Below are 10,696 nucleotides of genomic sequence, written 5' to 3'. Positions count from 1 at the left end.
AATTGTTTGATAGACATTACATAGAAGTTTGACGGATGACAAAGTAGACACAATTTATGGACAACAACTTCTTTAATACTCCTAATGCGACATTTATTTATAGGCCCTGCCATATAAATGAAATATTTCTGAGTGCTGCATTAAACAAGAATGCATGAGTGCCACAATGCATCCACTGGACAATACCAGCCATATCAGCTCAAGTCCATGTTAAAGGACAGGGTTTGTCAGTGATTGTAGGTTCCTACGATCTGCATCACTTTGAGCTTTCGTCACATTTTACATTAACCCATTAAAATGGGCTGAACTAAATAGCTTGAGTACGCTGAAATGCCAAATGTAACTTTAATCCTATTTAAAACTGGACTTCGCCACAGACGGAAATATTGTAATAAGCACAATGAAACTGAGGCAATTAGCGTTATCATTAACTGTTGCACATTATAAAAGAATTCAATTAGCTAGGACTGTGGATGCCTTTACTTAAGTATACGCTTAGGGCGTTTGTAAGTGTCAGTTACCAGTGACCAAGATATCTGCAATGCCACAACATTTCAGGTGTGAACATTGACCAATATACCTGCAATTTCGCAACAGTTCGGGTGTGAACACAGTGGCCAATATACCTGCAATTTCGCAACAGTTTGGGTGTGAACACAGCGACCAATATACCTGCAATGTCACTGCAGTTCGGGTGTGAACACATTGGCCAATATACCTGCAATGCCACAACAGTTCGGGTGTGAACACAGTGGCCAATATACCTGCAATGCCACAACAGTTCGGGTGTGAACACAGTGGCCAATATACCTGCAATGCCACAACAGTTCGGGTGTGAACACAGTGGCAAATATACCTGCAATGCCACAACAGTTAGGGTGTGAACACAGTGGCCAATATACCTGCAATGCCACAACAGTTCGGGTGTGAACACATTGGCCAATATACCTGCAATGCCAGAACAGTTCGGGTGTGAACACAGTGGCCAATATACCTGCAATGCCACAACAGTTAGGGTGTGAACACAGTGGCCAATATACCTGCAATGCCACAACAGTTCGGGTTTGAACACAGTGGCCAATATACCTGCAATGCCACAACAGTTCGGGTTTGAACACAGTGGCCAATATACCTGCAATGCCACAACAGTTCGGGTGTGAACACAGTGGCCAATATACCTGCAATGTCACAACAGTTCGGGTGTGAACACAGTGACCAATATACCTGCAATGCCACAACAGTTCGGGTGTGAACACAGTGGCCAATATACCTGCAATGCCACAACAGTTCAGGTGTGAACACAGTGGCCAATATACCTGCAATGCCACAACAGTTCGGGTGTGAACACAGTGGCCAATATACCTGCAATGCCACAACAGTTCGGGTGTGAACACAGTGGCCAATATACCTGCAATGCCACAACAGTTCGGGTGTGAACACAGTGGCCAATATACCAGCAATGCCACAACAGTTGTCAAAATATGGATCGTGATATAAGTTCAGTGTGGCTACACCCAGTTGTAACATAATTTATATTTTATGGGTGCTTCATATTTTAAGACGCCACCCACCACGAAGTACGTCGTGTCAACGTATAAAATAAATATGCATCAGATCACACTAACGGAAGGGAGGGAAATATATTCTCAAAAATAACGACTTTTCTTTGAACTTATCAAATGTAGTACTTGATAAAAGTTGAAAGGTATTTAAATAGTAATATTTTATTCTTTTATGTTCATATGTTTTTAAAATTATACAGAGGTGATTTTCGAAAATGCACTGGTTGGAGTCTCCAAACGTGGATTATACTTAGCCGCGATATAAGATCTTAGCAGTTCAGAACAGTAAATGAATGTATTAGTTTTATTTATACGAAAGGAATTTGACAAGTCGTCTTCTGGTAGTGTCACATTTATTTTTTATTCTCACTTTACGAGATGTACACTAGTATTAAGGGTGCTTATGTGTGCAATGGAGTTTGGGGTTTGTTTTTTTTGGTGTTTTGTTTGTTGTTGTTGTTTTGTTTTGTATTTTTGGGGGGAGGGGTCAACAAAACGTAAATATGTACAAGGTAAGTATTTTTCAATATGCCTCAACATGGTGAAAAATAATTCCCCCCAGATATACTAAGTGAAACATAAACCGCCTTCCTTAAAAATCGTTTGTTCGGGGAAATACATTAATATGATATGATATACCGTATTCGACGTAATAAGCGCCCTTGGCGCTCTCAAAATTAGAAAGAGGGGGCTCTTCTTAGAATATTATTTTGGTGCAAAGAAAACAGAGTTGAAAGATAAATTTCGTGGTTTATGCTGTCAGCCTGAAATGTTTATGTACGACACATATTTTTCCAGAATTTAATTGCTCATAATTGAGGGTGCATATAACACACGAGTGCGTATTATACGCGAAAAAATAAGTCTGGCCAATATTATAGCAACTTTCGCCGTGTGCGCTTATTAGAGCGGGGCGCTTATTACGTCGAATACGGTATTAGTATCTCAGACTGACCTTGGGAGTAGGCAGGCATGCGCCCATCTCCAAATATCAGGGGGACTCGAAATCTGAGTAAAACGACTCGACTGTTTAACTGACTGAAATATCAGGTCCACCGCTGAGTCTCAACTGTGTACTTAAGGTTATCTTCATATCAGCACCTGCATTAACACAATACACCGAGCATTAAATATGACACTCCCGCATGTGTTGCGGATGCGAATGTGGGGGTATTTGTGAACATGAAGTGAATTAATATTTCTTTTCTTCTTCTTTCAACATTTTGATATGTTCTATGTTAAGGGGCTTGTTTTCGTTGAATGTTTCGGTTTCAGTATTTTGGTAGCGTGTGTATGAGCCTGGAGGGTAACATCAAAAGTATCTTAAAAACGTAATTAAGTTATGCTAAAGCAAATACTAACAACTGGGCAACTGGTCCTGAAAACAAACGACTCACTCGTGAGACAGTCCCGTGAGGATTCAGGATTAGAATTGGTCTTCAGCAACCCATGTTTGTCGTAAGAGATGACTAACGGGATCGAGTGGCCAGGCTGCTGACTTGGTTGAGGCATGTCATCGTACCTCTGCGATCATCGCGGCTCATGATTCACATGATCCAGCACAATGGACCGGACATCGTGATAACCATATTGCTTTCACGTTTTCATCACTACACCTCCTGTGTACTTACTTTAATCATCTCCTGTTGATCCCACTGGCTACGTCATTATATTGTTATTTTTGTACATTAAGCTTATTTCATTGGCTTTGTCATAACGTGACAGATACAACATTGTACATATTTAATTTATTCACCTTCAGTGTCTGCTTTTAAGTGTTCAGCTTTCATGTTTAATCATTGGTTAAGATAAATTAATGTAGTTGGTGTGTCCTTCATGTTGTCAGCCTTAACAAACCCAAGCCATGACGTGCTCAACTGATTGGCGTCAAAGTTGACCCTTTATCTCACTGCATGTTCTCAGTTCTTACACAGACATGTTGGCAAGTAAAATCGTCTAAAATCATATATATCAAACCTTTATTACTAAACCTAACTAAACGTGTTTAATATTATCATATTCTCAGTTACAACCTGTTTACGTAAATGTGGTAAACAAGACTTATGAATTGTAAGCTTTGGGAATTACTAATATTTCACTTTTCTGTCTCTTTATTCTTGTATGTATGAGGGAGAATGTGTGTGTGTTGTTTTACGGAACAGGCTTTTGTGATAAGTTCTGTATAATATACAGTCTGTGCTATACGGAATCCGGAGTAATATTTTAAAGTGTATGTAAACAGTATAGTTTGTATTAGTCATTGTTATAAAAGTATATGTTTTATTCAGATATCCGGAATAAAACGTTGCGGCACTATTGTCGGAAAGACACCCCAGTCTCACCCACAGGGTAGGCACACAATAACTTGTATAGTCAGTTTCTATATTTGTGTAACACATAAGTGTGTCACACCCGTAAAGTCATGTATATGTATATATTTTGAAAGGGATTTATAATCGCTTTACACTTAGATAATATAATATATGAATAATTATTCTATTTGGTTCTTACATCAGTTAGCAGATTATTGTACTGTGTAACAACTAATATATGAATAACATCTGTTTGTAGTGTAAAACGTTTTGTACTAATGTGATTGATGACTGCATTATGTACATTGTTAATATTACTTATAATTCCTTTAATACGTTTCAGGATGTAGATAATCCATTGGCGGAATACAACGTCTCTCATCCGTAGCGTGTGTGTGTATATTCCCCATTCACTGCCCTGCTACAATAATTATATAGTTATCTTTTTACAATCATCCCACTTTGTGTTGTGTAAACATATCATGATTTATATATATTTATTAACTCTATGCACTTACCCGGCATTCACCTGATGAAGGAGCAAGACGTAACTCTGAAACGTCGTGACCAGGAATAAAAGAAGTAGCTATCCATAAAAGTGTCATGTATTCATATTCTCCGACTTCTAAACGCCTATCAAAGACTTCAAATATATACCCATTCAAGATTATTAATGCAAAAGCAAGCGACAGTTTTGGTTGTGTGGCCATGCAGGCATATGTATAGTGTTTTCCGGACAACTGGTTAGACATCACATTCTATACACAGGCGACTACATGCAGACCAGGAAGTACGGATGACCGTTCGCGACATGCACGGTAGACTACGAATACATGGATGGTTACTTCCACTACGGTGTTAATGGTGATTGACTCGCAATCGTTCCAAATGGCTATGGAAATAGCTACACGTACATTAATTATACAGGACTCTGTGCTGGCGTTACACACAGCTACTCACTGCTAAGACTAATTTGGGTACATCCAAATACTCCCGCGAAGAGCCTGGTTAGAAATGGTCTTCAGCAACCCATGTTTGTCATAAGAGGCGACCAACGGGATCGGATGGTCAGGCTCGCTGATTTGGTTGATGCAGGTCATGGTATCCCATTTGCGTCGATCGATGCTCTTGATGTCAACCATTGGATTGTCTGGCCCAGGCTAAATGATTAGAGACCACTGTCCCAGAGCTTAAATATTGCTGAGTGCGGCGTTAAACAACAAACAAACAACACTAGTGAGTGAGTGACTTGAGTTTCACGCAGCCTTGTAAAGTGGTGAAACCGACGAGTAAGGGATGGTGCTGACTAACCAAGGATCATAATCAGAGGGAATTTGGGAATTGAACCCACAACTACTAGAGTCTAGTATGCTAAAATCTAGCCAGTGAATGTCGGTGTTGACGACTGGTCCGTGCATCAGGTTCTGTTTCATCTTGAGTTCAAGTGTTCAAGATGAGTGACAATATTACCCATGGGTTTCGAAGTAATCGAGATAATAAAACTCGTATGTGCAGTGGTGCAATATAAGTTCACGAGATCCAGTGTATTGTTCACGTCATCCGGACTGCATTGTTCACGTCATCCGAATCTAATTGTGGCGTAATGTCGAAATGACGTCACACTAGAAACGACGTCATAGCTGAAGATTGTTGAAAAGGATAAGAAATAATGAGTAATAAAGAAATTATTACATTCACATGTGTGTTATACTGGTTTAACGTAATGAGTGTCAGAATTCCTGTATTTCCAGGGCGAGAGAAAGATTCGAATCACGTTAACAATGACCCCGGATGATGTAAACTATACACATAAATACTTCAAAACAGGCTTCATCCATACCCAGATAATTCCTAAAGGAAGGTCCACCTTCATTTCTCAGTTCCTGTATGATGGTTTAATAGGCTCCCAAAGTTACATTTCTGGAAATATGGGGGTGTGCCCATATCTCCTTTCTCCCATCTCCTTCCCCCGAAGGAAGACAGACATCAATAACCCCGCTGCCGTGATTTTCCATGCCATGCTGAACTCACCAAGAACAACACATACTTGTCATGTGAAAACTCAAGTTGGCAAACGTTTTGTTAGTTTACCAACCTTTGTTTGCAAAGAAATGTTTGGCTGTATTACACTTGCATGTGTGTCATACTGATTTTACGAACCCCGTGCAAGAATTCATGTATTACCCTCGCCCTCGCTCGGAAAATACAAGAATTCTGACACTCGTTTCGTAAAATCAGTATGACACACATGCTCGTAAAATAATCTCCACATAATACCTTTCCTTCCACATTAAACTGACACACCGTGAAATACTATTCAAAGCGGCGCTTATCCCATCTATCCCACTCCCTCCTGCATGGCCGTGTCCTGTGTGGGCTTCCGTACAACCGGCCGTCGTCGTGTATTGAGCCTGTGTTGTGTTCATATCGGAGAGGTCAATATATCTATCTTTTCACTTGCTTTGAAGTTAACTTCTCATAAGTGTGATTAGATTTGATGATGGTGACTTTAAAATAATAATAGACACTCTACTCATGCATCATGACTGTGTATTATATGTATTTTTTAACACAAAACCAATCTAGATGTATATAAAAGCAAGTCTAGCCAGCTCTATTCCACATGAAATCAGCATCAGGAACATTTATTGTTTTAATTTTAGAAGAAAAAATGCATTGTGTAATTAAAAAAATCCCATAGATTATATCTTAGTCTATAGACACTCGTGCATGGTAACACTAGTAAGGCAATATTGACTTATGATAGCAAAACCATGAACTATCATGAAATAGTATTACAAGTATAAAAATATGAAGATGATCCTTTTCATTGTATTCCATGTTTATAAACAGATGACATTTTGTCCATTGCAAGGATGTTCACGAGAATCAAATATAATTGAGTATACGGTTGAAATACCTTTCGTTGAAGTACCACAACACTGAACATCTTAAATATATACAACGGTATATATGCATGTTCGTGTGTATACTTTAGTTCGCCAACGGGACGACCATCATGGTATACTAAAGTGGTTCTCAAGGGGAAGAGGTCCTTTAAAACATCGACCTTTAGTCTTAGGTTTCCTTCTTATACACTATCAAAATTCAGAATCAAGTGCTTTCAATCAGAATATGCATGAATTGTAAAGATAATATCACAAAAACACCCTATACTGCACATGGTTGTCATTGTCTCTACTATACATGGCTAATCCAACCTTAAAGTGCTGTTGGTCAATTGAGTGCCAAGGGTCTGACAGCGGTCAGAAGCCTTCGTCGTGGGTGTCCGTGTCCTCCGTATCTTCTATACTCAGCATGGACAAGGCAGCAGGGATCTTGATGACGCTGGAGTCCGGGCTGTCCCGTGGGAGGGGGTCGTGTTGCCAGATGGTGGGGTTCCCACTCTCGTCCAACTGGATGGGGACGGGTTCGGGAAGGATGTCCTCCTCCTGGCGAGGGGTGGTCAGCCCCTCCGCCGGGATGCTCACATCACTATGACCACTCAGTCCTGACTTGGTGGACGTCTTGGATCTTTTGCGGCATCTCGTTGTAATCGCTTCTTTCTTGGGACTGAAAGTGACCACGGGTTTGTCGTTGTAGTCTGAATCTGATGCTTTTGATTTGCTCGACTTCGGTGGGACGATGGTGGACCCACGAATGTCAAGCCCCATTATCAGGGGGTCGTGTTGGTGCCTGGTCACTGGCCCCAGCTCCGAGTCGTGAGACACCCCACTTAATGTTTTACAGTCACTGTCTGGCATGTTGCTATCTGCCACTGATTGAACCACTTGAGATTCGACATCAAAGTACGTAGATGCGGCAGTGTTGTTGCGGGCCACGACCCCACTAGCAATAGTGCCCGCTGACCTTGATCCGCTCATCTTGGTCTGAAGAGCTTTCGTAATGACGTAACTTCGATACGTGTCGGCCGAATCATGCTCCTTGTAGGAGGAATGCGGCTGCGGGGAGGCACAGGGGGTGCGGATCCGGGTTGTGGAGAATGGTCTGTATTTGCCTATCTCAGACTTCATCGGCCGCTCAATCTTTTTCCCCCGTCTAGGGTCATGATTCCTTGCTAGCCTTATACACTGACGAACCTGCGAGTACAGACACGTCCCCTGCCCCCTGGGTCGACTTCTCTCATCAGCTGACACGCGCTTCACTTCAAAATACTGTTCACTGTCCTCCTTGTTAGCAACTGTGTGGAACGCCTCCCTAGACGGGTGCAGTGGCGTCCCCTGAACTCTGGTTTTAGACGTCAGCTGGCCAGCACTCTTTCTCTCATCCCTTACCCTCACAAATCGTTTTGAAGGATTAGATTCCCCGACCGACCATGGTCTGCCCTTGGTAATCCGCGGGAAGGACGTTTCCTTAAACCGAAGCGGTCTTTCATCTGGACAGTAGGTATTGATATACATAGGATCTCGGACATCTCTCTTCTTCATCATCTGTGACCAATGGTATGACCGGAAGTTGCAGTGCAAAGCTTCAGACCTGTTCTGCGATGACCGGTGGCTGTCAGGCGGGCTCTCTTTCCCTTTCCGCAGGGTGAGCACTTTCGGTCCTGACCCAGGCCAAGACTCCGAGGCTATAATCCCCCTGGGGACAACTCTGGGATTTTCAATTCGACTAATGGGGCCACACTTTTGCTGCAGCTCCTCGAGGGCAGGCGCCCTGACCCCGGTGGGAAATAATGTAGCAGACAGCAAATAGTCAGACTGACTTGTTGTGTCACGACCCCACCGGTCTCTCCGGCGTCGGGGCACCAGTGTCTGGAATATAACGGAACTGGCGTCGATGTCTGGTGACTTCTCCAGACACTCGGGTGAGAACATCACCTTCTTCTCCACGGCCACCGGCATTATGGGGGGTTGATAGGTCACTTGGGTGATATGATCAGGAACCACCCCTCGTCAACCCCTCATCAAGGACATCTTGTTATATGCTTGTGGTGAGAGGATCGCAATTACTGCAATAAAGAAAAAGAGCAAAATTATCAGGTGGATATGACCAATATCATAAATTGCCCGGGTACGGGAACGATATGGAACATTTCATCTAAAAAATAAAAATTATATATAAGTATAAAGAAACGTTTTATGTAAACGTACTTACACAGACTGATTACAGTAATAAATAGCTCGATACAAGTATGCCACGGAACTTCTCCTACACAACATATGTGGTGTGTACATAGCATGTGCAGTAGAAACACAACTCTCGATCATCGCTGTCGATTAACCCTTCATGTAGCTTACGTTTGTGTTGGTAACTTACTAGACGACAAGCAGTGACTGGGTGAGATCGCTTTCATTTCAGACATCTTTTATCTGATTGAAATATTCGCGTGCCTGGCGACAATTATATATAACCCTTGTAATCAGTGAGATGAGATCGCCGCGGTTAGCGGAACATGGGTTAATTCATCTACTTTCAACTATAGATTCTTACATGGCACTCGCACAAAAACCTCTTGACAAACGGCAAAGGAATTAACCCTAATCCGATATTGAGATTTCAACCCCTTGCCTACAGCCTTTCTGCCCAGTGTTTGACATAATATAGTTCGTCTGGCCAGCCATGAAAGGGCTTCACAAAGCAACCTACCATTGATAAAGTCCCTCTGTGAAAAGCGCGTTGGCTGAAAAGCGCTTACGTATTTAAGATCTTAGGAACGGACACAGCGAAGTGTAGAAGATATTTTTTTTAATCCAGCGGGTTAAATTACATATGTTGTTGAATGTTTATGTTGTTTCTTTGTTCGATGGGTGGCTGCGGGTGTAGGTGTGGCTTTTTTTTAGTAATAGTGTTTCTTTGTTAACTTTAGCTTAACGTTTATACACAGTCAGAAATTAGTCAACAGACCGGTGTATACACATGCCTTTTAAACATGCTACGCTACTGACATAGTGTTCACACAAAGACAGTTTGACGCGTTAAAGATTGGTGAGTGACGAGTAAGCTGAGTCGTGATCCATTAGACGGCAGAACTGCATATATAACGGTTTTTGATGTCCCTCAAACTGTTATTAACGTGTTGCGTCTTTGAGATGTCAATTTGTCGGGCACACCGTCAGCTGATATTGATCATTTGTTACAACATGTAAAACAGCTCAAGTATTTGCAGTAAATATATCCAAATGAAATATATGCCATGTTCAAACCAACTGCGTCACAGAAAAGTCTGTACTCACCTGACTATCGACCATCCAACTGAGAGTTCTACAGCTAAGGGGCAGTAGAATGACAAAGTCCTTAAGTGGGGTTTTATCGCACAGTTAGAACATGAAATACAGGCCCTTTGTTTATACAGACTTGTTAGTACACTACTGACAAACGAACACTTCGAATCGCCTCCGCCAAGCCGCCAGTCACTCAGTCAGTCAGCGTGATATATGCCTGGCAGTCGATACCGACCTGTGCTATAATCCTGACGCTGGATTACCAACCACTCTCGTCAGATTAGGATAATCCATCCATGGATGTCTGGGACTCCGTTGTTTCCTGCACAGAAATGATATCGCTAAGTGGATATACTGTACACTAATCGCGTTAAACCGCCCCCAGTTGACGGTATACTGTTACCTTCACCCAATGCATTGTGAATGTTCAATTGTTGTATGTGGGATCCAGTGTTTCTTACAGCCTAGAGAGCGTGTCAAAGCGGCTCCACGTTTGTAAGAGTGCGTCATTTTATTTTCAATACAAACAGGTCAACATTATATTGTCTGTGTGGGATGGTTCTCCAATAAGCTCATATGGCCAAAAACAATCCCTGCACTGCTGTGTATAAGCAGGAAGTCCGAGGCTCAGTAACAA

At 41.9% G+C, this 10,696-nt stretch overlaps 1 protein-coding gene across 1 annotated transcript; it reads right to left on the bottom strand.

The window, feature by feature from the left end:
- Positions 1–6,511: 6,511 nt before the first annotated feature.
- LOC139474951 (uncharacterized) lies at positions 6,512–10,148 on the bottom strand. The gene is made up of 2 exons (XM_071258152.1): positions 10,072–10,148; positions 6,512–8,846 (listed from the first exon to the last, which is right to left on the bottom strand). The coding sequence occupies exon 2, from the start codon at positions 8,737–8,739 to the stop codon at positions 7,141–7,143; it is 1,599 nt and encodes a 532-aa protein (XP_071114253.1). The 5' UTR covers positions 8,740–8,846; positions 10,072–10,148; the 3' UTR covers positions 6,512–7,140.
- Positions 10,149–10,696: the final 548 nt, after the last annotated feature.

This window comes from Haliotis cracherodii, unplaced genomic scaffold, assembly GCF_022045235.1.
Source record: "Haliotis cracherodii isolate W230 unplaced genomic scaffold, xgHalCrac1.p SCAF_3, whole genome shotgun sequence".
Classification (NCBI taxonomy): Eukaryota; Metazoa; Mollusca; class Gastropoda; order Lepetellida; family Haliotidae; genus Haliotis; species Haliotis cracherodii.
This window is presented reverse-complemented; position numbering and strand designations above follow the sequence as displayed.